This window comes from Corvus brachyrhynchos, unplaced genomic scaffold (genome assembly GCF_000691975.1).
Source record: "Corvus brachyrhynchos isolate BGI_N302 unplaced genomic scaffold, ASM69197v1 scaffold125, whole genome shotgun sequence".
NCBI lineage: Eukaryota > Metazoa > Chordata > Aves > Passeriformes > Corvidae > Corvus > Corvus brachyrhynchos.
This window is the reverse complement of record NW_008238342.1, coordinates 806,006-833,578: the sequence shown is the minus strand read 5'-3', so window position 1 is coordinate 833,578 and position 27,573 is coordinate 806,006. Positions and strand designations below refer to the sequence as shown.

At 48.0% G+C, this 27,573-nt stretch overlaps 1 protein-coding gene across 1 annotated transcript in view; it reads left to right on the top strand.

The window, feature by feature from the left end:
* The window catches only part of TOX2 (TOX high mobility group box family member 2), a 151,289-nt gene that overhangs the window by 51,653 nt on the left and 72,063 nt on the right, over positions 1 to 27,573 (top strand). The window contains exon 2 of the mRNA XM_017735132.1: positions 9,343 to 9,408. Coding sequence (XP_017590621.1) covers positions 9,343 to 9,408 — 66 coding nt within the window. The remainder of the gene's footprint in view (positions 1 to 9,342; positions 9,409 to 27,573) is intronic.

The window sequence follows — 27,573 nt, the reverse complement described above, 5'->3', positions numbered from 1 at the left end:
ACTGCTTGTGCTGGCAGCTGCCACCTTCGCTCCCCAAGGAATTGCTTTGATTCCATCCAGGAATTCACTTCAGGCGTGCAGCTGAGCATCGCTGCCCATGCTGCACGCTCCCTGGGCGAAGGGGACCCAGTTGCAGGGTGGGAAAGCTTCCCTGCTTAAGGTTTCTTCATTCCCAGCTGCTCCCTCGCCTCCTTGGCTATTCCAGTGCCATGTGCAGCCCCTCTCCAGTGGCACCTCTGGCTGCAGCCAGGGCTGTTGTTCTGCTGTTGAAATCAGCATCTCCATAAAAGACTCCCAGAGCAGAGCCAGGCTGGTAGCTGCTTCCCAGGCACACAGGTATCGACTCTATTTTTATCTGAGCCCCGAGGTTTTATCTTGCAGAAAACAATGTTTCTCGGCACCTTTGACACTGGCACTGTTCTAGCACAGAGTCTCCGCAGCTTCTTTTAGATCTTTGCATGTTTTCTGCCTCTCTCAGTTTCCTGTGAATTACAAGTGTTGCTGGAGGAGCAGGCAGTGCAGTTACTGCTCCTCAGCACTTACTGTATTTATTTAATGCACACCAGGCCAGTGCCAGGATGGTGCTGCATCCCTGATCCCCTCACCAGGTTCCCTCAGCTCTCCCGCTCACTCAGCTGCTGACGGGTGAAGGACCAGCTCAGCAAGGGCCTGGTAGTTATATTTTTTTGCAGATAAACTCCTCGAGCACCTGTGATAAACGGCTCCGGATGTGCTTGCTGTTTGGTTTCCAGAAGGAAGTGATGTACATGCCTGAGCCTTGCAGCGACAGCGCTGCAAAATAAACAGCGTTGAGCTGGTCAGCGATGGGCTGGGGAGGTCCTGGGTGAGAGCAGCGGGTGCTGCTCACCTCCCAGCAGCCTGATTTCCTCATCCATGCCCAGACTTGGAGAGAAATCAGGAAGGATTTGGTTTTTGGCTGCAACTCTAGTGAGCTCTTGGTGCCATGGAAAAGGATGGAGATCTGCTGAGCACTCAGTGCACCAGGGCAGCTCAATGCACCAGCAGCAGCTCTCCCCAGCAGCATTACACCAGGCTAAACGCTAAACACAATCATCTGAACACAGTCAAAGTGTATTAGATCAACATCTGCCTTCAGGGGCAAAACCTGCTAAACCGAAACCCCAACCCCTCCTCCATGCACAGCGAGGTGCAACCGTGAGCAAAACCCCAACCCCTCCTCCATGCACAGCGAGGTGTCACCTCACTGTGAGGTGAGCGACTTTGGCCTTTAAATTCATCACCCTTTCTCTGAGCATCCTTCTCCTCAGTGCAGCTGGGAGAAGAAGGGGAGGCTGGATGGGTGGAGGATTAGCTGCTCTGTGCTGCTTTTGCTTCTTGTTGGAGTTGCACGAGAAAGGGTTAAGCAGAATTTTGATCTCTGCAATATTTTCATGCTTATACATTCTGTTTCTCATTTCCATGACAAAGATGGTAGGAAGAGCAGAATAAGGTACAGAATTTGCAGAGCAATTTTAAGACTGTAATGAGAACAGAAAATAGTAGGGGGAGAAGAATTGTAATTAGAATATGAAATGGGGAAAAAAATTAATCTATTTCCATGTCAGTCTTAAGACTAAATTCTGCTGCTCCCTGTAGCTTTCAGTGGACGGGTTTTTTGTGTGTGTATGTGAAGAGCTTGAACTCCTTTGCAGGCTCAGAAAGATCCAGGTAAATGAGTTTAAGGCCTCATTCCCCCCTCAAATAATATAATAACAATAATTTTGTGTGCAGCGTTGACAGGAAGCCAGCCGGTCTCTTAGATAAATGAATGCTGTCACTCGAATAGTGGTGGCATTTCAGGAGAATAAAAGGGGGTGCTGCAGAGGTTTTGGGGTGAAGGTCTGTGTGAGTATTGCATGATCACGTGTCACAGAAGCCTCCAAACACCAAATATTGCCAGTCCTGAGGGACATCTGTGTGTCCTGAGCCCCCCAGGCAAAGCTGGGCCCCCCACGTGGGGTTGTGCAGTGCCTGGCCCAGCTGAGCTCTGAGTATCTCCAGGGATGGAGATCCCACAATGATATTTGACCACCCACATGCTAAAAAATGAGATTATATCTGCCCACAGAGCTCCCAGGAGCCCACAGGTCTGGGTTTATTACTCATCTCTCATTTGTTCAATTGCTGTTCTGGATCCTTCTCAGCCACAGTGTCCTTCAGCAAGAGGTGGTGTTGTTGGGCCCAGCACAAACTTCTCTGGAAGGGCTTAATTTCACTTGCTAATAATTTCGGTGTCTGTCTCCTTGATTTCAGGCTGTTAGAACCCTGCTTTCATTTCATTTTTTCATGTACATCTTTGCTGAGCCCCTCTAACACCCTTTTATCCCTTCCTCACCCCTTTTTCCTCATCCACATGTGCCATTCCACACCTCGGATCCTCCTTGCAGTTGCCCTCTCTCTTTCTTCTAACAGTACAGACTGTTAGAAGCAAAATAATACTTGATCTTTCATTCTTTGCTCTTTTCCTGATTGTTTCTAAAACCTGAATGACATTTTTGGCAGCTGCTGAAGGCTGAGCAAAAGTTGGAAGTGAGCTGTCCAGAACAGTTTCTCTTCTGGACAGCAGCAGCTATTTTAAGGCCCATTGTCATGTCTGTCGTTGGGGTTGCTTTTCTTCAGTGCATTACTTTGCATTTATTGACATTAAATTTAATCTTCCATTTCCTCAGTGCCACTTAGTGCAGCGAGAGTCCTAATGCAGAGCTATTCAAAGGCACTTTTAGTTTCGGCTGGCCTGAATAATTTCTGTCTCATTAATAAACTGAACCCTTGCAGATCAGTTATGTGATGAGCTGGATAGATTTTAGTGCAGATGGGTCACAGACCATGATCTTCTTGCTAAAACCTACTGAGTGTCTTGCTGTGAGCAAGAGAACCTTGCCCTGGGTCCCATGACATGTTGGGTTTTGGGGTTTAGAGTTGGTTTTCAAGGAACCTTGTGAGAAGTCCAACCAGAGAGATCAGTTCACCTTTCCTAGGGGCTTGCTGACCCTTCAGCAAGCTCTAAGTGGGCTGTGAGGCACAAGGTCCCTCTGTTGGCTCCCTCTGGGCCTCCTTGGGGTGTGTTGGAGTGTGACAGGTTCACGCTGAGGGAGTTGGACATGCTGGTGTGGAACCTTCCCCTTCCCACTCCAGCTGGTTTGGGAGTACAGACAGAAGATCAAACATTTAAAATCATTGAATTATTTAGGTTGGGAAAGATCTATGGGATTGTTGGACCCAGCCATTCCCCCAGCACTTCCAAGGCCACCTCTAACCCATGTCCCCAGGTGTCACATCCATGTCTTTTAAATCCCTCCAGGGATGGTGGCTCCACCACTGCCCTGGGCAGCCATACCAGAGCTGGACAAGCCTTTCAGAGAAGAAACTTTGCCCTAATCTCCAATCTAAACCTCCCCTGGCCCAGCCTGAGGCCGTTCCCTCTCCTCCTGTCCCTGTTCCCTGGCAGCAGAGCCCGACCCCCCCGGCTGCCCCCTCCTGTCAGGGACTTGTGCAGAGCCACAAGGTCCCCCCTGAGCCTCCTTTGCTCCAGGCTGAGCCCCTTTCCCAGCTCCCTCAGCCGCTCCTGGGGCTCCTTTCCCAGCTCCGTTCCCTTCCCTGGGCACGTTCCAGCCCCTCAATGTCTTTGTTGTCATGAGGGGCCCAAAGTTCCCTCCCACAGTTTTAGGGCAGGTGGATGAATGTCGCTTGGCTGTGCGGGTTCCTTAGGATTTCCTTGGTTGGTTTGATGTTTTCCTTCTGGCTATCCCAGTGTGAGAGCTTCTCAGATGGGTCTTTCCAAGGGAGATGCTTCAGTTTCGGAATTTCTGAATACTCACTCCATCAGTGTCCAAGCTGGTGCAGGTCATTCCTTCCTTTCCCACCTGGTTGTAGTTTCTTGACAGCCTCTACCATACCTTGGTCCCACCAGCTCTGCAGGTTTCCTGCTCCTAGTGTATTTGAGAAAAAACTGCTACTAGGCTTTCATCCTACTTAAAACAAACAAATCAACCAAACAAGCCACTTTTTACTGTAAGGCTTTAAGCCTCGAGACTTCAGCTACATCCATCTGAATTTCCCCTGGGATAATGTATGAGAGTATTGACTGCTTGTGGAAAACTCAGCCCCTCAAAGCCCCGGTGGCTCCTGTGGATGCTGGGTTTGTGTTCTGCCTCTGACACCTGCTGTGGGGTCGTGCTCCCTGTTAATGCCATTTGTCCCCAAACAAATCGTGGTGCGTGGCCGGGCTGGAGATGCCGAGCTTCCCTCGCAGGGCACTCCTGGGGGGAGCCGTAAATCTCGTGCTGAACTCCTGACCCTCCCTGACAGGATCAACTGAGGGGCTAGCCAAGCATTTCAGCACACAAATAAATAATGCTAAGTAGATCACTCCGGGCCAGAGGTTGTGTAAAGACCTTAATGGGGGAACTGCAGTTAAAGAGATTAAGCTAACCTCAGCCATGTATTCCCTGAAGAGGTGGGATGCTAAATTTTTTTTGCTCAGCCGGCAGCAGCACTGGCAGGGGCAGGGCTGAGGTGAGGATTTGACATCCCAGAGGTGTGTCCAGAGAGGATCCTTACCAGCACCAGCATCCTTGGGTCTGAATGCCTCAAAGGGCTGAGCCTGGTGTGCAGGAGCAGCATCACGGGGATGCAGGGCATGGAAGTACCACGGCTAAAGTGCACTCACAGCAGAGTGTACCACCCAAACAATACTGATAAAAACCACTTGTGGATAAAACTATTTCTGTAACACTTTCTAAAGAAGAGTTATGTTCCCCCATGGTGGGAACGGTGCCATTGGAAGCAGCTGAATGAAGCCCAGCAACACATGGGCTGCAATATTTTTTTCTTTAATTTTTTTTTTTTTTTAATGAGGAGTATTAAATACAGGTTAACTGTGATTTACAAGTTTTCTTGGGTCCTAACTTTTATTCACTAGAAACCTAAAGGCATTCCTTGCGTGGCATTATTTTGGGTCACTCTGTCTTGGTGCCAGTGGTAGCTGAGGTGTAGCTTGCTGGAAAACAAACCCAGCTGCATTCCAAGAATCTCCCGTGAAAGGTGATATCCCCAGTGCACCCAGCTTGGAAATGAGGTTGTCATGAGAGGGAACCTGCTGCCCATCTCCTGTGTCCTGGTACAGGGAGGCAAACCAGAGGTGAGTGTTTATAGCTCTGACCAGTAGGAACCACTGGAGGCATCCAATTTGTTCTTAACTGGTCATTTAGTAGCTCCTTGATGCTGATGGCTCTTAATTACTGCTGGATTTGTATTAGCAGTCCACATTTTCAAGCTCTAGAACCTCAGTGGACTTGCAGTTAAGGTGCTCTGGTCTAGTATTGCCAAAAATCAGTGGCAGAATTTAGGTAAGACCCCTCCAAGAACAAAAAACTCAAAAAAAAAACCCAAAAAAACCCACCCAAACACACCGCACATAAAATAAACTTAAATAAAAAGTTTGGAAGGCTTTTGAGATCTTGCAGGTATCACAGAAGGTATTACTGGTACGAACTTGGCCAGCATATTCTGGTCAAGTGGAAGGTGTCCCTGCCCATGTCAGGGGAGTTAAACTGGATGATCTTTAAGGTCCCTTCCAACCCAAACCAGTCTGTGATTCCCCTGTTCCTTACAGAGCTGAAATTTCCATCTCAGTTCGTGGCTCTCAGGAAATAAAAAGGATGTGATCAGATTCATAATAAAATTGTACAAGCTGGCAGTGCCATCCAGGAAAAAGTAACACCTTCTTGGAATCTTGGCAGGAGGTTGTGTTTCTTTCCACTGGGTCCTTCCCAGTTAGCAAACATTTGTTCTCCCTGTTTGCACAGAGCTGGAGATCCCACAGCTGCTGCACGCTGGGGTCTGTCCCAGCCTGCTGCCTGCATTTGTTTTTCTTACTCATATTCATCCTGCTAACATGGGACCCGTGTGACCTCTGGGCACATTTACAGGTTTGAAAATAATGCTGTGGAGCAAAAATAACAAACCAAAGTGAGTCTAGAAAAGCAATAAAAGTTTTAAAAGTGCTTTGTACAACAACATCTGAATTGAGCTCGGTATATGGGCTGATAGAGCAGCAGCGCCAGCTGCAGCTCCCCTGGAAGAGCCGTAGTAAAAGAATTCTATTTTTAATTAAATTCTTCATGAAAGACTGAATTTCAGAGGGTGATTCCTCACAGAATAGAACTGTCCTTTTATCTTTTGTTTGGACCCATAATACTCAGTAGGTTGTCCCATGGAGGGCTGCAGTCATGGCTTGGTCTCCATCACCCTGCTGTCCTTGGAACTCCCTCTCTGAATGGGGTTGGCAGCATCCATGTCCTTATCCATCAGTGCCAGGCAAAGCCACCTCCTACAGCACAAGATGGAGTCTTGCCTGTCCTTTGGGTTGGAGTTCTTGCCACCTGCAGACCAAGGCAGTTCAGTGGAGTTCATTTGACTTTGTTGCCAGAATTGTGGAATTTGGGGCACTTTCCCTTCCTTTTTCCCTTCTCTCTCACCCTTTCCCTTCCCCTTCCCCCTTTTCCTTCCCTTTTCCTTTTTCTTGCCCTCTTTTCTTTCCCCTTCCCTCCTCAGCTTCGTGCTCATTTCTTGCAGGAGAGGGCAAGAATCAGCCACAGCCACTGCTTTGTTTAATGAGCTGCTCCTATTAACCACAGAATGATAAAATTAAGGAATTGCAACCGAGCACAGGGATGATAAAGACAACAAGAGCACAAGAGGATGTTCCTTTTGAATTAGGACTTGAAAATGATCCCTGCCACATCATTCAGTGCAGGTTGGATTTTGGGGTAAGGAGGATGATGAATGGCTGTATCCAGGTCTGGAACAGGAGCTAGAGTGAAGGAAAAAAAAGGAGGAAGCATTTATAACCAAGGGGAAATATTAAAATTTCTGTTTCTACCATAAATTTACCTGGAATGATGGGGCTGATTGTTTTGAAGTGCATTCCGTAGCAAAACAATAATGAGAAGAGGGACAGCACATTACTTATCTGCTCTACCTGGCTGCTGCATAACTGGCAAACATCTAATTGAAAAAATATCCTGATGGGAGAATTTCTAATAAATTTGTTTGCACCCTCATAGCCTGGAGGAGAGGGGAAAAAAAATCCAATCAGCAGTGGGGAAATTCCAAAGTTTCCATTGCATTTCGAGTCTTGATTTTCAGGCTCGCTGCTCAGCCTGGCAATCAGAGGAACAGTAATTTTGAAGGCAGGATTCATTACAGTTCTTATGAAGGCATCAAGGGCAGAAGGAGTTGTGGAATGGAGGTATGGGAACAGTAGAAAGCCATAAAAAAATACATTCTGGCAAGCAGAAGGGTATGGAGAAAGGAGAGTGTTTGTCCTGCTCTGGGACAATCCCTAGTGAAGGATACTTTTGGTTTGCTGAACGTAACTTTCAAGGTAATTTTTTTTCCTGGAGAAAAAGGCTGTAGCCGGGTGTGGGTCGCTGTCTTCTCAGGGGTAGCAAGGGGTAGAATGAGAGGAATGAACCTCAATGTGCACCAGGGCAGGTTTAGATGGGATATTAGGGAGAATTTATTCACTGAAACAGTGGTCAGGTACTGGAACAGGTGGCCCAGGGCAGTGGCGAAGTCACCATCCCTGGAGGGATTTATGAGAGGTGATGTGGCACTGGGGGACATCATTAAAGGTGGCCTGGGCAGTGCTGGGAGAATGGTGGACTCAGTGGTCTTGGAGGGCTTTTCCAAGCCTAGAGATTCTGTGATTCTCCACCAACTTCTGGCACCTCTGCTGCCAGTTCAGGTGCCCCTGCTGGGGTTGGTTGGGTTGTTAGAGGGTATTTAGACTGCAGAGCAGGTTGGGTCTCCGTGCCTGGAAGCACAGCAGCTCCAGCTGGAACTGAAGTTGGCTGTGCCAGTGACCATCTGGCAGGTGGAGGGAAATCCAGTTTAAAGTGGATGGTACCCAGCTGCCTTCTGGGGAAGTTGTTTGGTCCAGTGCTCATTGCATCCCACAGCTCCTGCCTCACTGATGGATTTTGCAGAACCCAGCAGCTGCACAGGAATCCTCTCCCACCCTGCTGCAGGTATCTCTTAATGAGGGCCACAATACCTGCTCCAATTTTGCAGCTTTTAATTGGTTTGCTCTGCTGTGCCAGAGGACAGTTTGGCAATTAGAGGATGTCTGAGGCCAAGCAGAGCCCTGTTACCCCCACTTGGCTTTACGAACTCTGCTGACTTTAATAGCTAATCCTGTAGCTCTCCGAGAAATGGAAGTGTAATTAATTGTCTAGGCTGAAATTCTTCACCTGGTTTTATTTAGATTTCACTTTTATTGCTCTTAATATGGCCACTTTCTGTTAAGGCATAACTGGAATCAGCTTCATATCAGAGAGTGAGAGAACAGGCGAGGGGTGAGCGATCTCCAATTCATCATGCTTCTGGTAAGGGCAGGAGGCTTGGCTCTTCTCCTTGTTAAGTGCAAGGTGTCACTCACAGCTGGTACCTCCATCCTCATCTCGGGAGTGTTTTATGGCACAGCCCATTTTTATTGCCATAATTAATTTGTGAACTCAGCCTTGAGGCCTGCCCCAGCCGTACTTCGAGCCGGAGACAATCCTGGAGGGCTTTTTTCCTTCCTTTGGAATCAGAGTAAAGGAAAAGCTCCTCTTGTAGCTAATTAGTGAGAAGAGTTGTAGTTCTCCATGGGGCTTTTGTGGCCTGGTAAGTGGATTAGCAGCTGGGAACTGGCTGTGGAGACACAGGAGGATGGGCCGTGCTCAGGCTGCCTGGCCCAGCCATGGAGCAGGGTCCTGGCAGAGCAGGCAGGAGAACAGGAGATGAGGGGATGGATGTGTCAGGAGGGGCAATCAGGCTTTGCACAGAGACCCCTCCTGAATGCTCCAGAGTGATGCTGCATTGCTGCAGTAGCTTTGCTTTGGTGTTGAGGGTAATGCAGAGGTCTCTAAGAGGATTGCATGGGACCTGCCCAAGTCCTGGACATTTCCTTTGCTGGAAGTTGGCTTTTAATATCTGATTGATGGTCTAGTAGGAATTTTAGCAACAGCTTCTTTAGGGTGATCTTTGCTGCAGCGTACATCTGTGGGTTCACACATTTGATTTATTTGCTTGAATTGGAGTGGTTCATTCTTTATTTCACTGAAAAGATCCCATATCCATGCTATGCTAGCATGTCCCATTGCAATAACTGGGATGGTGGTGTGCTCATACACGCTCCAAAGTGTTAAAACAGCAGCTCAGGATTTTCCTCTGGGAATTCTGGCTCTCAACATGAAGAGCCAGGAAGGCATTTGGGATGCACAGGAGCGAGCTGTGCAGATGGCATTTCATTAACTCTTTCTTTTGCCTTTCTAGTTTGATGGGGAGAACATGTACATGGGGATGAACGACAACGCCCAGGAGTTTCTATCGGCCAATCAGGTAAGTGTTGTTTTGCTGGGGTGAGATTTTTAGGGGGACTTAGGCACAAATTCCAGGAGCTCTCTGTGAATCTGTCCTCCTAGGATATCAGGAGGGCCCATGGAGGAGGTCAGAGCCCAGCTGCTGCTGAGGAGCAGTGGATGCACTTGGTAGAAGGAGTGGGATGCACATCCATCCGGGTGCTGCCTGCCACTGGAGCCTGGCTCTGCTGAAGAGCTTTGCTGAAAAGCTTTGCTGAAAAGCTTTGCCTCAGCATCCCTCACTCAAAATGAAGGAACATTTGGTGTTTCTGGATGCAGTGAAGTTTCCAAGTATTGTGTGGAGTTCAGGTGTCTCCTCCCTTCATGTGGAGTATTTCCTGTAGCTAAATAGATTAACAGTTAGGGGAGAAAAAGGAATCAAAGGGTTCCTGTTTTGGAGCTAGAAACCCACGTGTGGGGGACCAGAATAGAAGTGTTCCTGTCTTGCAGGCGCCTGAGCCTTCTCTGGGCTTGGATACACATGGAAAAGACATGGAGTGGGGCCCTAAACCTGTGTATGGGCTGGAACATGATCTTTGAGGTGATCTTCCAACCCAATTCTGTGATTATATAAAGTTAAGCCCGTGTTTAGGTCCTTCTGGGACAGGAGGACTTCAGCACATGCTTTTCTGTCCCCCTGCCCTGGAGATGAGAGATGGTCCCTGTGCATCCCTCAGTGCTGGCCTGGCATGGTTAGAGGTGCTGCACCCTCAGCACGAAGCACCTCATCACGTGCAGCCTTGTGAGGGAAGGTGACAGTTCCTTGCTCACACATTCCAGCATCCCATTTTTGGTTGTGTTGGGCTGCTTTGTTGACCACAGACACACCCCCATGGGCCACCCCCTGGGGTTTGGGTCATCACTATGGATTACAAGGGTAGTGAGTCACGCATGGTACTCCAGTAGCAGCAGGGGTTAAACTCCATCCATGTTACGCTGGGAATGGGATGAAATCCTGTAGTTTGCCTCCTTGAAGCATGGCAGTGCATTGGCTCATTGCTCAGGAGAGTTGCTCCTGCCTTGGCTCTGGAAGCTGGCACTGGAAGCCGTCGCCACCATGGCATGGGGAGAGGTTGTTCTTGTGTGAGGAGCATTTCCAGGGTGGGGTAGGAACAGCAAACTTCGTGCTATTGAGTGATTCAGCAGAAACAAATACATGTTCAGCCAACAACGGCAGGGGGTTGATCATTAGAGCCAGGAATTGCCAGAGGGTGAGTAAATATGGGAAGGAATGGGGTGATCCCCAGCCAGGGCTCAGCCCTGTCCCCCCCAGGCTGTGCAGAGCCACAGGTGGTGGATGCTCACAGGGCAGTTGGTGTAGGTACTTTGCCTTTAAAAACCCCCAAGGGACAAGGATTTGACAGCCTCGCTGGGAAGAGTTGGCAGTGCTGGCAGAGGGACCAGCCACAGTCCCTGGCCATGATGTGCCAGCAGGATCAGGCTGGATTTGGGCACAGCCATGGCCAGCATGAGCCATTTGTGTTTCCTTCTTAGCACCTATCTCATCCCATTTCCCTCACGGCTGGGCACGGGAGGGAAGTCAGAAGGGATGCTCTGGGGTTTGCTGCACCTCAAGGAGGAAAGCAGGGATTACCATGTGGTGGAGGATTCATGTACTGAGTGTGATCCCAGAGAAAGATCAACCAAACCAGCTCAGATCCCTGTGACCTGGGCAATTGGAGTTTGCTCTTCATTTGCTCTCTGTTCACTTGCTGACCTTTATTTCCTATTTTGGAGTAACAGTTAAGGACGGAAAGGGAGGAACCCCCCACTGCAGGGATGGCTTTGTGCTCAGGGGCTGCTCTGATGCTTTCTGCACCAGCAAAAGCACTATAGGGAGTAACATGCAAGATAAATGGGGAACTTTGCCTTGTTTTGCATCCCCAGTTCCCTCCCTGTGCTGGTGTGGGGCAGTCAGAGAAGAGCTGGGAGTGGGACCAAGGAGTACAAGGGTGCAAGGTGGCATCTGGGGCTCTGTGGGAGGCTGCAGTGACTCCCCATAACCTCATCTGGTGTTCCAAGAGTGTAACTGGAAGGGAAGGTGAGGATCCCAGTTCATGGCCTGCAGGGATGCCAGCAGGGGTTCACACCCAGCATGAGCTTTGGCCGAGGAGGATGGGGAGCAGCTTCCTCCTCACCCTCCTTCATCCTCATCTCCCTTTATTTACCTGCACATCAGCATTTGTTTACTGGTTTTACAGCCCCAGCCACGACTTCAGTACTAATGACACAACTCTGTTATTTAAATGGGGGTTCCAGATGGCTTTTTATTGTTTGCTAAACCTGTTGTAACCCAAAGGAGTACATTAAACAGCAGGAGGGGAGTTTCACAATCTCACCTCAGAGGCTGCTGAGCCACCAGATACCTTTACAGCTCATGTGGGATGTCCAACAGCCCTCGGGTTCCATCAGGACAAAGGCAAATCTTACACACTCAGGACTGGAACCATCACACTGCAGTAGATGAGCCTGGTGGGTTGGGGTTTTTTCTCCATCATGATCCTGCAGCTCCCTGGCAGCAGCTTTGTCTCAGCTCCTTGTCTGGTATTTGATCCTAAGGAAGTTCTTCTGTTCAGCCTGGGGGAGAGAAGGCTCTGGGGAGAGCTCCGAGCCCCTGCCAGTGCCTAAAGATCTGGCAGTGCCTCCAGGAGAGCTGGAGAGGGACTTGGGACAAGGGTCTGGAGTGCCAGGACAAGGGCAATGTCTTCCCACTGCCAGAGGGCAGGGTTAGATGGGATATTGGGAAGGAATTGTTCCCTGGGAGGGTGGGGAGGCCCTGGCACAGGGTGCCCAGAGAAGCTGTGGCTGCCCCTGGATCCCTGGCAGCGTCCAAAGCCAGGTTGGACGGGGGGGTTTGAAGAAGCCGGGAATAGTGGAGGGTGTCCCTGCCATGGCAGGGGTGGGATGAGATGATCTTTAAGGTCCCTTCCAACCCAAACTTTTCTAGGTTTCTGCAGTTTCTCACGGCAGAGTGTGGTAAAGCCAGGATCAGGGTTCACTTGCCTCTCTCCTTCATTATTCCCTGCCCAGCTGCCAGCTTTGGGGGAAAAAAGAAACAAAACCCCACAATAAAACCCTTATAAAACCCCCACAAAACACCCTCCAAAGCATGTGGAAGCTAGGTGAGCTGCTCCTTCCCTTCATCCTCCTTGTTGGGATGGCTTTTGTGCCATGGCTGCAGCTGCTGTCATCCCAGAGGGGATGGACTCAGCTGAGGACAAAATGCAGAAATAAGGGAGCCTAAAACATAATGAGAGCACTGACAGCTCACGCCAGCACAACCTGCTTGGGGAAAATAATTCCTCTTGTTCCATCAAATAGGAGGGACATTTGACCCCAGAAGTGAGTCAAATGTGAAATGTAATTCAACCTCCAACAGAGGCCAGAGTATAAATGCAAGCTGACATCTGATCAAACCATCACGGACATTTGACCCCCAAGATGAGTGAGGCATCTCTTGTGTCTCATGGAGTCAGCAGAATATCATTCCTCACCCCTGTCAATTTTCCTTCTTTCTTTCCCGCCCCCTTCCCCAAACAAAGGCAAGGAATTAAGTAATGCAAAAAATCCCAAGGAATACACAGATACAAAGTGCTCTGAAAGATGAGTAAAAATGCAGTGGTGCTGGTAAAAGAAATAAAAACACCTGCAAAATCAGTAGGAAAAGATATTTATTAAGGTCTTTGTGATAAGGAGAGTAACACCAGGAAAGGGAAAGGCTGGGCAATTCCTGAACAGGAATGAGGTTGGTTTTATTTGGCATCGAGACTCTTGCACTTGCAGGAAGAGTCCATGGGTGCTTTAGAAACATGGATTAACTACAACTGGGAATCTCCTGTAAGAAGGTATCATCATCCCATGTTCTGGGTGAAGAAATGCAGGAGCTGCCGTCTCAGGGAGCTGGGGTGATGTGAGGAGGTTGTGGGGACTGCCAGGCCCTGGCATGGCTTTGGGGACCGCTGTTCCTTGGCTTTTGGGAGCAGGGATATGATTCTGTGCCTGGTCAGTGTAGGGACATTATGGAAAGCCTTAGGGAGGGGTGTTTGCTGCATTTCCCCACCCTCCGTGAGTATCTCTGGCTGCTGGCAGGGCAACAGGCAGCTCGAAGGAGGAAAGAGCTGATTATTTGTTGTAGGTTACGGGCGGGTTCGGTCGGGACGGAGACGGAGAGATCTCTATAGGCAGGTCTTGGGACACAGTCGGTTTATTGTAAAAGGCTTTGGTATAGGGGTACTGCTCAGAGCTGCCAGACTCAGATCGGAGCAGAGCCAAGAGAGCACGCGCATTCTAATTGTCACTAACCAATCTAATACAAGATACAAATCCTATAGCATTTACATACAGCCTATAAGAGTTCTTATATTACCATAGAGTGTTACATCTTAACTTCTAAAAACTACTCTTTGGACCCCTTCTGCTGAGCTAGTAGGGTCTGCTCTGACCCTTGGACCTGCCTGCAAGCAGAGGGTATTGTTCAATCAAGAGGGGATTACCTTCAGTTGGCCATACCATTGTTTTCTAGTTGTTTAGTAACTAAGACTTGGTATTTCAAAAGTGGCTTTCATTTCGATGTTGCCTGTAGTTTTCATATTCCCAAAATCTTTTGTCAGGCAATCATATTTATAAGGCTTTCCTGTTTCATCTTCCCCAACATTTGTCACTGGACAGTTTGGATCCTGTGCTCTGCCTAATCCCAGGAGATCTCAGTGCATGGCTTATTCCAGCTGAGCAACCAGCCCATTTCTGTCCCAACAAGCTAATTTGTGTGACTCCTCATGGAAAGGCTGTTCAACATCAGTGCAGTTTGTTCAGACCAGGGAGAGCTGCATCAGTAGCTCTTTGCTTTTGGAAATGAGGGCACAGACAGGAGCCACTGCTCTACTGGTAAGAGTTGAAAACCTGAGAGTTCAACTGAAAATAGGAGAGTTAAATTGACAAAGTTATTTGCACATCATTTGCTTCCCCTGATGCTATTCCTGTGTGTTGCTCTTGCTGGCAGGCTCATGCTGCCCATCTGTGTACCAAAAATGTCAGGTCTTGGCTGCCAGGTTTGCACAGCAGCACTGAGCAACCTGGTCTAGTGGAAGGTGTCCCTGCCCATGGCAGGGGTGTGGAACTGGATGGTTTTTAAGATCCAACACAAACCATTCCAGGATTCTACAGCTGAAAAAGCAGGATGCCTGGAGAAGCTGTGGCTGCCCCTGGATCCCTGGAAGTGTCCAAGGCCAGGCTGGATGGGGCTTGGAGCCACCTGGGATAGGGGAAGTTGTCCCTGCCCACAGCAGAGGTGGAATGGGATGTGCTTTAAGGTCCCTTCCCATCCACCCATTCTGGGATTCTATGACTGAAAAAGGCAGGATTTCAGCCAGTGCTGATGAGACACGTGCTGCAGATGACAGCAGGTGTCTCACCTCCTATGTAGAGCAACACAAGGGACTTCAACTTGGGGTCTGGGCATTAGGGTGACACTGGGTAACTTGTGGATGGCGCTGTTTACACTTACACTGCCAAGAAAGCAGATCCATGGGCAGGGATGTGTTTCTGTGGGGCAGGATAGGTGTAAAATAGAAGGTGGATTTTCCCTGGCTGTGTGTGAATCGAGGAGCCCCGCTGGGCATAGGGGTTTTGCTGACACCCCAAGGGAGATGCAGTTAAGAGAGATGATATTTGTCCTGTGCACACACATCCACAGCATCTGTCTCCAGCCGTGCCCCTGTACAAACCTGTGTGGGGTTAGCCACGGCCGGCCCTTCCCGTAAGTAAAACCTTATAAAATGAAGGTCTTGTTGCCTTTGTAAAATTACAGCTCAGGCCTGTTACTTTGGCTAGAAAAGGACTGTGAAAAAGTCCGTGAGAACAAAAACAATTCGTTTTTACTGATGAGAATGTAGTATCAACAGAAGCAAGAAAGTTAAACAGTAGAAGGAGAAAACAGCAACATATCTGCACCTGTTATTTTTCTGAATGCTTGAGTGCTTATGCTATAGGTAGCCAATGGTAGTATGTTGTAGTTAGCAAGAGCCAGTGAGTCTGTTGTAATAGTTTAGCAGCCAATGAATCTGTAACATGAGTGATAACCTACAAAAAGTGCATAAAAGAGGCTGGTTTGTTTAATAAAATGGTTTTTTGGCCCTTGAAAGAGGCACTGTCTGTGTGTGTCGTGACCGCCCCAACAGCGACATTCCCGCACACGTGGGATCCATCTGCAGATGTCCCCACGTGCCTGGATGTATATAAATCAACATTTATCTACTGTATCTATTGCCCTTTATCTCTCTGCCTCCGTATATCTCCAAGCTGGGGTCTGTATTAGCCATAATAGATACAGTGAGTCACTGATCTGGTGGGTCAAATGGTCAGGGCTCTTTGATCAGCCGTCAGGATCCATTACTACTGGGGCCTCCGGTGGGGCTGGAATTACAACTTACATTTGACTCATTTCTGGGGTCAAAACGTCCCTCTTATTTGATCGAATGACAGAAATTGTATAATTTGTATATATCCCTGAGCCATATGTGCTCTGAGTGCCACTCTAATGTGTTTTATAAAGGCACAGCTGTCTTGGTGACTTATTTAAAATGGGATTTTGAAGTAGTGTTCTTGCCGTTTAATGTCCTCATTCAGGGTTACACAAGGTTTATCAAATAATAAATAACATTTAGAACATTGCTTTTAACATAACAATGGCTTTGCTGGTTATAAGGAACTGGGCGATCCAATAAAGGTGTGTTTGGTAAATAAGTGATAATGCAGAAAGCAAGGATAGGATAATTAGAAATTAATTATGTGCAGGAAGCTATGGATACCTTCCTCATGTTCTGCTGAGGCTCCAGATGAGACAGAGCTCCTCTTGGCAGCCTCTGCTATACAATATGCCTTCAACCCCTGTCATAATACTGGCAGACGTGTTGTCCTCCCACCCATCTTGACTGAATCACAGAAAAATGTCAACACTTGATAAAATAAACCTGGGGCTGGGGCAGATCAATGTGAGTGCAGGAGTTCCCCATCCCTGCTGGGGATCACGGGGCCAGAACACAGTGACTGAAGTGGCCATAGAGCCCTGGGCAAAGTGAGGGTAATTGGGTGCTGCTAATGAAGGTGAGGGTCACCCTGCCCTCATTCTTGCTCCTTCCTCCAGAGAAGGAAGCTGTAAAATGGAACCAAGGTGGTCTCTGGTTTGCTGTCAATCGGTGGTGGGGCTGCTGTGGCACTGACAGTGAAGTAACAACATGCAATTACTCAGGTGTGAGATGTTCTTATGGCAGTTGGTCCCTGACCGACCAGATGAGTGAATTTGGAAGAGTTTCCAGCGCTTTGTTTGTCCCACAAAGTGCAGTAGGTTGCTCACAGTCACCAGAGCCACTGCCTTGAGCCCAGGATTGCTCCACAAGAAAGGCAGGAAGAACCCAGGAGATCGTACACATGGCTGAGCAATTCCTTAGGGCAGGCCTTCTCTTGAGTGCTACTGTAGGGTCTGCACAGGAAATTAGAGCCCCTGGTGAGGTTATTCTTTGTGCAATTTCCACTCAAGCCCTCTAATGAACTTTGGTGTTTCTAGTTAATCCTTTACACACGAAGAAACTTGTTTTAACTTTCACGGAGACACAGAATGGATTGGGATGAAGGCACCCTTAAAAGTCATCTAATTCAAACCCTCTGCAAGGAGCAGGGACATCTCCAATCAGATCAGGTTGCTCAGGGCCCTGTCCAAGCTGACCTTGGATGCTCCCAGGGATGGGACATCCACAGCTTCTCTGGGCAACCTGTGCCAGTGTTTCACCACCCTGTGAGGGAGTAACTGAGCAGAGCGGGTTTGGGCTGTCCATATTCTGTCGATTTTTGGCCTGATCTGTGGATCACAGGAACAGATGATATGAGAAGTTGTTCAGTGTTAAAGAAAGTCACTTATGTAAGTGAAGGTTTTAAAAAAGGGGCAATATGGTCTCCTTTTCTAAGGGGGCATGGAGAGCTCTGGTGCTCCTGAATCTCTGAAAGCAGTCTTGTGGTCTTTACTCTCTTGTACCTGTGCAGAATCTTGGTCTCTTCCAATCTGCAAATAATCTGTATTTTCAAAGCCTGGAATTGGCCCCAACAGGGGCAGAGCAGACCTGAAAGCAAATAGCTGATGACTCCCCAATGCCTTTACAATGATATATTGCAAATACTGCAAGAACATGGAGCTACATGTGTATAAAAGACCCCTGGTGAAGAGAAGAGAGAGGTTTGTATAGACTCTGAGTTGAAAGAGGATGACACAGAGTTTGGGAGTGTGCACTGCAGGCCCCCATGCTAAGATACAGATTTTGCTTTTTTGCTGTTCTTTGAGTAATACTGTATAATTTCATATGTTGTGCTGGAGAAGAAAAAATAGAGGGGAGACATTGATACATCCTAAATGCCTTTCTCAGCAGACGACTCAGGAAGAATCTCATGTACTATTTTAGAATGAACAATAGAGTGTTACATGTCATTTATTATATTCAGCAGCTAATGGAAACCCTTCCAGGCGGGGTTTGGGGATTGAGCACAACCACAGCTGATGATCCAGGCTTGTGAATTTTGCATGAACTCCTGCGTGACAGTGGAATTTTTGAAAGGTGCAGTCAGGAAGCGATTCCTGCAGCTTAGTCATAGCAAGAGAAGGTTTTACTGCTGGTGCAAGGCTGGCTATAGTGTTTACATAAAATAATAATAAAAAACCCTTTGGTATTACAAGCAGAATGAACATCATCTTTAACCCTTGGTCTCATGGGACTCCTACGTTTTAGCAATAGAGTGTTTGAAAAACAGCCACCAAGCATCCCAGTGTGAAAAACTAACGCAATTCAGCCATTCTAGACCAAAATGGATGGTGTCTGCTTCTGTTGCATTCACTCTGGGAAAAAAAAGGGAAAAAGAAATAGCATCTTAAGCAGCTGAAGACACCTGTCAGGTGGCACGGAGCATCTGGCAGAGATGGCAAACACTGAAACTGTTGAATTTCATGTGTAGATATTTCATCAAGGAGATTGCTGATAGGTTTAGGTTTAGGGGCAAAGGCAGGAGGGAGAAGGAGATCTTCAGGTGCACTGGAGGACACACACCACCCTTGGCAGCCTGAGGGCTGGGCACAGCACTCACCACTCTCCAAGGTCTCCCTGGAGACCACAGCCAGCTCTGGCCAGTCCCAGCAGTTACCTTTCCTTGTCTTTCCCATGTCTTTCCAAGGTTTTCCAGGATATGAATCAGCTCAGAGACTATTTTGACCCAGTGCTAAAGAGTGTTTGTATTAAGCAGCACATCTGGTTGTAGCCCTTGTTCTGTGAGGTGTGGGATCAAAATGTGCCTGAGGATCTTCAGCCAGATCTGGGATTTCTTTTGCAGTGAAAAAGTCTATAAACAGTGAAACATTTAAAAATTAATAATAAAAAAGCCAGTCTGTGCAGAAGATTGGCCCAGGGCCGGAGGCAGCAGAGCTGCAGCTGGGGAGGTGGTGGGAACCCAGGGGCTGGCAGAGAAGGAGCAGCAGGATGATGTCCATCCCCCCGAGAAACAGCTGCTGCTGCATCTTGATCTGAAGGTTTACATATAGAAAATACTGATACCAACATGAGTTCTGATAGAGGACTGGACATGTGTGGTCCTTGATGCCAAAATGCCATCGTGCCCACCAGTGGGGCTGAAGGAAAGGTGTATCCCAGATCCCAGAAATGCTCCCTGTGTGCTGGAGGCTGAAGGAGATGGAGTAACTGGGACTGCTTCAGAGCACCATGGGGCGCAGCTGAGGTCCAGTCAGACTGAACAGGATCTGCTGGCGTGCAGGGTGACTCCTGTGGCATGAGGACACATGCTGGCTGTCCAGCAATGCTGCTGGGCTTGTAAAGCCAATGGCTCATAAAAGAGCAGCAAATGACAGAGGAAGGCAGTGTGCTTTAGCCGAGAAAGTGTCACTTTATCAAGGATTTCCCATGTGCTCAGCACTGCTGTAAAGGGACTGCACATGGTGTAAAGAGAGCCACTGATGGTCAGCATGGCCCAGGGCAAGGTCCTGCACAGGGGACAACCTGGAGCAGCTCTGGAAGGAGCAGATCCCCTTTAAAGCACAGCTCTCAGGTTAATATGGTGCTTATGTGTGCTTTAAACCCTCACTGGGGCCCCTCTGGTCAGCTCCTGCTGCTCCTGGGCTGGTCTGGAGTGGTGGCAGTCACTTCAGCCAAAGGCAATCCTGGAGCTTTTATCCACAAGCTGCTTGTGCCTTCGGATCCTCCAGCTCCTTGTGCTGAGCTACTTCCTCGGCACGTGTCTCCCGAATTCCCTGCTGTGACAGGGAGCCACGTCTGTGCATGCCAAGGGTTGATGCTGAGCTCTGCCAGTGCAGCCCTATCGCTCTCGGGGAGCTGTGATGGGCAAGGATTTCCTCCTGTGTCCTGTTGCAGGGAGTTGGGTTTGGCTCCTGCAGGGGCTGGTTTGCTGCTCTAATGGACCTCTGGGGAGTCACTCTGGATAACTCTGTTTATTTGTGGAAATGCAGCTCCGTGGGCCACAGCAGTGTGGATGAAAATACCCAGCCCATTGCTCTTGGGATTTCCTTTCCCAACTGATTGATTACTTCTTCCCTCCTCATCGGAGACCCAGCCCGAGCCGGTGTTTGGGTCTGCTGTCACAACACGGTGATTAACGGAGGAGCCACTTACTTCCAGCAGGAAAATGTTATTTTCCACCTCAGCATTTGGATGATGGCCTGGGCAGAAAGGAAAGCCCCTCTGTTGCCTTGGCTGAGGACAGAACGAGCCCTTCTCTGTGTCAGCTCTGAGGCTGCCCTGCGCACATGCAGGGTTGGGCTCCATTCCAGCCCCATGAGAGCAGGACCAGCAGCAGAGCATCTGTATCCAAAATAGAGTGGCCAGCAGGATTAGGGAAGTGGTTGTCCCCTGTGCTGGCACTGCTGAGGCACCTCGAGTGCTGTGTCCAGTTCTGGGCCTCTCACGACAACAAAGACATTGAGGGGCTGGAGCATGTCCAGAAAAAGGGAACGGAGCTGGGAAGGGGCTGGAGCACCAGGAGTGACTGAGGGAGCTGGGAAAGGGGCTCAGCCTGGAGCAAAGGAGGCTCAGGGGGGGCCTTGTGGCTCTGCACAACTCCCTGACAGGAGGGGACAGCCAGGTGTGGGTCAGGCTTTTCCAGGCAAATATCAATAGAACAAGAGAAAATGACCACATATTGTGCCATGGGAGATTTAGATTGGATATCAGGAAGAATTTCTTCACTGAAAGGGTTGTCAGATGTTGGAGTGGGCTGCCCAGTGAGGTATTGGAGCCCTCATCCCTGAAGGTGTCCAAGGAACACCTGGCCATGGCACTCAGCGCACTGGGCTGGGTGACAAGGTGGCAATTGGTCACAGGGTGGACTTGGATATTGGAGGGCTGTTCCAACCTGATTGACTCCATGATATCAGGGCTCTGCAGGCACTGGAGGATGATGAGGGCTGTGTATCCCAAGTGCAGCCATCCAGCTCCTTTTGCTCAGAGCCAGGCGTTCACTCCGACCTCTCCTCGCTTGTGAGGTTGGGCAGAGCAGGGACGTGAGTGGGCTGGGAAGAGAATGCCACCAGTCCCTTGTGGTTCTGCTCCTCTGGGGAAGGCTTAGATCTCTCCCTCTCAGGGGACACACCAGGCCAGGCTGGTCAGAGCCATGGTGGGAACCACAAATCAGAGGCATTTGGGAAGCTTTGCCAGGGAGGTGAGCTCTGGCACAGGACCCAGCTGAAGGCTGCCTGTCACAGCAGCTCCACGAGCTCCACGTTTGGTCCATGCTCCCATCACCTGTTTGGCACTTCTGCCAAGGACTGTGCGGGGTCTCACCCATCACTGACACCACTTCTGTGATCAGCAGCCTCTGAGCCAGCCTGAATTAAATTTATCTCAAACTAGCAAATCCATCAGCTGCCATCAGAAGTGCCAGCCCTGGTGCTGTCTAGCTCAGGTATATATATCTGTGTACACTGGAAAGGGCAAAATATGACTTGGCTTTTATTACTTTAATTAAAACATGAGCGAAGAGTATGAGATTCATATTAAATTGTATTTTCCTGGCTGCTGTGGGAAGGAGCTAACTGATCTGATTACCATGAAGATTACAAACTATCAAAGTGAAAAAGAGCTTTTTGCAAGTATTTCATATTAAACCTTCAAACATAACACTTTAAGAATAATTATAGTTGTATTACTGGAAAATGATTCATGAATTCTGAATAAATATAAGACCCTTAAAGGGAAATGTTCCAAGACCACAGTTTTCATTCCAATCTGATGAAATTTAGTATCATTTTGCAGCTGTAGAATAGAATGAAAAAAAATATGTACATAGACTGTATTGAATATGTGTCAGACTAAACTAATGAGATTTTTTACATCAACTCTGAGCATGAAAGCAGACAAATGGAATAGCCATCCTCATTTTCTAAAATAGAAAGCATCTAAAGGGAAGGCAGAAAGGATCTTACTGCTCACAAGTCTTTATTCCACCCTTGATTGTTAAATAATATATTTTAAGTTCTCATATCTCGCCCGCAGAATGTTTGAACTGACACTAATGGGTATATAAGAGAAAAGAGTGAGCTCTTAAAAAAAAAAGTGAGGAAGGGCTAGGATTGGGAATTTTATTAGTATTCCCAGTGGGCTGTAATAAAGATACTTTTCACACAATACAGTGAATGTTTACAGCAGACAGTTTAGTTTCCTTCCAACAATTATGAGAGAAATTGAATCTCAGGAAATGTTAGTTTTCACTAAAATTAGACATAACAATAAAGATACCCCTGAAAGTTTATTAACGAGGGGAAAAAAATAAAAAAAAGAAAAGCCATCAGTCTCTGGAAGACAATTTAGCAAATTTATTTTAAGAATTCCAGATGACTTCTAAACAAAACCACACACCTACGTAGCTCTGAGCGCTCAGGCTCCCCATGGGAGCTGCTTTTCTCTTGAGAAGCTTTTTTCCCCAGGCTTCTTGAATTCCTAGTGCATTTTGGGGGCAAATACCCAAAAGGTGCTTGTTTCCAGCCTGGATCCAGCTGGAGGACGATGCCCATCACTTCTGCAAGTAGATGGGGCACCAGGTAGCAGCAGATCATGTTTTTTGGGTACAAGTCAGGGTGCTGCAAGCCTGGGAACCCACACTGGTATTGAGAGCAAGTTATTGGGTGCTTGAATGCAACTTCAAGAACAATCTGACTGTGCTCAGGCAGAGATGCTGGTGATGCAGAAAAAAATAAATAAATAAAAAAGGAAAGGAAAGCTGCTCTGTAAAGTGCAGGAAACACTGGAGTGCTCTGAGCAGCTCATGTGATGGTGTTTAATTTTTGAAACACCACGAGTGGAATATGCAGTGGAATTCTGCCTGTCCTGATTTCCAGACTTCTGCATCGAGGAGTGCTGCAATACCCCTGTTAGAGACACCTGCCTTCCTCTCCTTTTGTCCATGCAATCCTCCATTTCTGACTTCTTTCTCGCTCTGTTTCAGTCTGGAAAGAGATTCCTGTTATTTGCTACCAAGAATAGGGATGGGAGGAGAAGTGGTGAAAGCTGATGCAGCTTAGCTTGCAGACATTACTTCTCTAGTAATTTTCCTCAGAAGGATCTGTCCCATTTTGATGCTTTTTGGTGACACCAAGTGGGACTCGAGGTGCCCAGTTTGGTACTAGAATTGGCAATAGAAGCACTTGGCTCTGAGTCATCCCAGTTTATGGAAATATCTAGGCCTTGTGTGGGCTTGGATTTGACAGATAGCAGCTGCAGCCCTTGAGTACGCTGGGAAAACGTGAATTTTTACCACGGGGTTGATGTTTTGGCTTTGTTATGTGCAGCCCTGTTTTGCTCAGAGCCTCCCCCTCCTCTCCATCAGCATCCCTGCCTCTCATTTTGACTCTTCCACTTCTGTCTGTTCCCCTTGGAACAGTTCAGGTTCTACCTGGTGTGTGTCTAAACCAGTGAAAATAACAGAAAAACCTCTCCAGCTGCTCAGTGAATGGAGGGTTTCAGTTGCTTTGGCCTCTGGAGAGCTGGGGCTGGTTTTCTCTTCCCACCTCATGCCTTGTGTGTTGGGTTGGGCGTTGTGGTCGTGTGGTGATGGTTGGGCTGGTGTTGATGTGAGCCCTCTTGCACCTTCTTTTCCTCTGCAAAGCCATTCCCTGTGTCCACAAATGTTGTCCATGGCCTCTAGAGCTGCCAGTGCCCGTGCTGGAGTTGGTCCCAGATACAGGCTCCTGGCTGTGAGCAGCAGATTGATGCCCTGGCTGTCCTTCTAGATGGACAGTTGTCATTACTTTGGGGAGACATTGCTATTTTGATTATTAAGGTGGCTGTTTTCCTTTTTGCCTTCCTCCTGAAAGGATGGCTCCTACTCTCACTGCTCATTTTGTCCAGTTTGCTTAATGCTTTAGAAGGAATTTGATGAGTATCTGATTTAGGACATAGATGAGCCTCTCACAGCCATGTGTGTGTTCCTGCCTTTTTTTAGATACCACAGATAAGCCTGGTTTTATTAAAGAAAAAAAAAGTTGTTAAAATTGTTAAAGATAAAATCTGTTTGTTTCCCAAAATTCACATATTGGAGGTTTAAGGCTGAGATTTTCACGCCTACACTGGGGAGTTGGATACTTGGCCATGCACCATGTTCCAGTTCTAACAGTTCTGTCACGAGTCTCTTGGTGCTTCCTGCTTTCCCTAACAGCCCCAGCACCTTTGTGCTCCTGTGACATGACAGCTTCTGCTTCGGATAAGGGAGGAAAAGAACAAAATTCTTGGAGCTGTGGTTGTGGAGGAAGAGTCATAATTGTGGCTCTCAGGAGCTCAGTAAATGCGAAGGAGGTAGAGAGACATCCTGTGTGATTATCATGGAATGCTTTGGGTGGGAAGGGACCTTAAAGTTCATATGGTTCCAACTCCCTGCCATGGGCAGGGACACCTTCCACTATCCCAGGCTGCTCCAAGCCCCGTCCAGCCTGGCCTTGGGGACTGCCAGGAATGGGGCAGCCGCAGCTTCTCTTACCTTGACATCCCATGGACTGGGAGTAGTGGGTTCAGGGGCTATGGTCAGTCAAAGGTTGGGCTTGATGATCTTGGAGGTCTTTTCCAACCTCAGTGATTCTGTGATTCTGTGACTGGCACGTTGCTGAGTTCTGTATATTTAGGATCTGCAAGGAGTGCGACATCCCAATCCCATGGGAAATCTGTCATAGACCTCCCTTGGCCAACCAAACACCATCACTGCCATTGAACTGGGTCGATGCTCTCTCTGTCCCACCTCAGGGTTTGCTTTGGCAGAGCTGACTCAGCAGTATTTGGCTTTGGCACATCTCCCACATACTGGAGCCGGATTCTGGGGCTGAGGGTCTTTGGGAAAATGTGGGAAGCTGATTTATCACCCCGGTGATTGCAGTTAATTTCCTTTCCCCATTTCGGCAGCTTCCTGGCAGCCTGAAATGTTTGGCAGTGGATGGATGGGTGAAGAATTTCAAGCTGCTCTTGGGGGTAAAGAGTAGAGAAGGGAGGGAAGGATGTGGCATTTTACAAAGCTGTGGTGCATTCTTAATTTTAATAAAATAAATATAAAGAAAGGTAAGCAGCACCTCAGCTGCTGAGGCGACAGGCGCTTAAGAAGGACTGAATAAATACATAAAACATATTTGCTGAAGGCATTTGTTGTTGGAAGTTTAAACATTAAACATGCCTCCTTCGTCTGATACCATAATAAAGCAGGGATGTTCAAAGAGCCATTAGCGGTGCTCTGACTACAGCTTTACATCTTCACTCATGTACCAAAGAACCTGCATTACATCAGCAATGCCTCCGTGAGTTTTGCCCCCAGAAGGGAGGGATTTCAATGTGGGCTCAGGCTTTTTTGTGGTGCATTTCCCTCTTCCTATTGATCAATGTGGCTTTTTTGGTATTGTTTCCCTTGTAAAGTGCTGGGGCAGGTCCACGGGAGGCAGCAGCTCTGCCTTTGTCCCGCTGTCCCCAGGCTCAGTAAGTGCTGGCTCGGGGCCTGATGAGACAAATAAACAGGTTTGTGTATTTAGGTTTTTAAATTACAAGCTAAGGAGGAACACAGATACTCGATCTATTAAGAAATAACTAGGTGGGTGATTCAGTACCATTTGTGTAAATGGCACTAACTCTGGTCTGCCTGCACAATTTATTAATACTTCACGGGAGGAAAAAAAAAAAAATTATTTTAATCTCATAATGGATGATGAGCTGTGAAATTGCTTCTGCAGCAGCTGGGCACCCTGGGGGAGGTGCTAGATTGCACCACATTATGCAAGCCATCCCCACATCCCTGCCTTCCTCGTGCTAATCACACACATCAAATCTGGGTGATGGGGAGGGGGGGACACTGCTTCTGCTGGGCTTGATGGCTTTTTGATTTCTTAGTAGCTACAGTTTTCTTGTCAATTTGCTTTGGGGTCCCAAGCCTGGCTTGGGAAGAGCGAGGCCTCAAATCTGAGTGGATTTGTGGTGATGCTTTGTGCTTCAAAGGTGCTGGTAGAGGAAATAACAAGAAATGTAGCAAAAGTACCGGGTCTGGTCCAGTGGGTGACGATTTAATCCGGCTGATAGCCACACTTTGAAGGGAAGGGTACCAAGAGCTGTTACTGCTCTTTGCTCTGCCTTCATAGGACTGGGACCATGAGCAGAACCAACATCCTGAGTGCTGTGGAGTCTCCACACTAAAAGCAGAGCCTGGGGTTAAGTGCTTTGGTTCTCTGTGGGAAGATGGTGCAAGGGGAGCAAACCAAGGGGTAGTGTGGGGCATTTAGGAAAAAATGTAATTGTCCCTTTAGGTCCAGCATGGGATTGTCAGTGTTGGCTTCACAGGCGTGTGATGGTGTGCTCTTGGTTGTGTCTCTGGTGTCTTCCCACAGCACTCCCAGTGTGCCCTGGGTGGTGAGGGCCACGCAGGGCTTCTTTGGGAAATGTCTCTTTGCAGATGAAAGAAAAACACCAAACAGGGTATATTTTGGGGTAAAAGAAGTCTGGCTTGCAGCTGGGTTGTGTTGCCATTGTGGCTTTGCTGGGGGATCTTGCTGCAGACCACAACGCCCCAGAGCAGAGGATGGCTGTGAATGCCACGTGCCACTAGCAGGACATGTCTTTTGAGATGAAACTTTGGAAAATGCGGTGCAAACAAATCTTCCGTGCAAAGCATGGCACAAAGGCTTTGTTTAATCCTTTAACTCCACTCCTTCAGTTTGGAGCACAAGGGAAATACTCTAAGACAAAATCTCAGAGGGAGCAAGCGTGGTACAGAGTGTAGTTTCCTTCCTGCTCTGGGTCCTTCTGGCTCAGCTGAAGCCAGGTTGAATTAATTTCTTAGAGTGCTTTTTGCTAATTCTTCCTTGCCTGCGCCTGTTTTTGGGCTGCCTTATCTCTTGACCTGCTTACAGTGCATTATACACCATTGTGTAACATACCCTGGGCTCAACACTCTCCACCAAATCCATCCAGCCCTACAATGGATTGCTGTGAGTGCACTGAGCTCATTATGCAAGTTCAGTATGCCACGAGACAAAAAAAGACAATTATGTAAAACCTGTACTCAAATAATTCCCTGAAATGCATGACGTTCTTGAGTAGAATATGATATTCCTTGTATTCACTTCCAGGCGAGATCCTAGGGAAGAAAAGAAATGGATTTATATTTGTGTGGCCTAGTCAGTCTAATTTTAGATCCCATTGGCTGCTGTCTCACTGGATGTACAGAGCCTTTAATACATTTTAAAACCAGGCAAAAATCATTATAAACAATTTTAAGGAGGCTGATTGTGAGGCAGATGACAGAGGCTGCTCTTTGCCAACGTGGAGCAGAGCTTGCACGTCTCCTGGCTTTCCCTGGAGCGTTGCCACGTTTGCTCTGAGAGACTGGAGAAGAACAGCCACAAAAACACGCAGTGAAAGGAAACAGTTCCCTTGTCAGCGTGGGTAGATAAGGAAAAAACAGGTGAAGTGAGCTGCTACTCTGGGTCATCCAGGAGCAACTGTGCATCAAACATGTCCCACAGCCCTGGCCCTGCATGTGGAGACACAACAAAGGGTTTTCAGGAGCCCTGGTTATCACTGATGTTTGTGTAAACCAATACTGAATTCTTCTGAAAACACTGTCA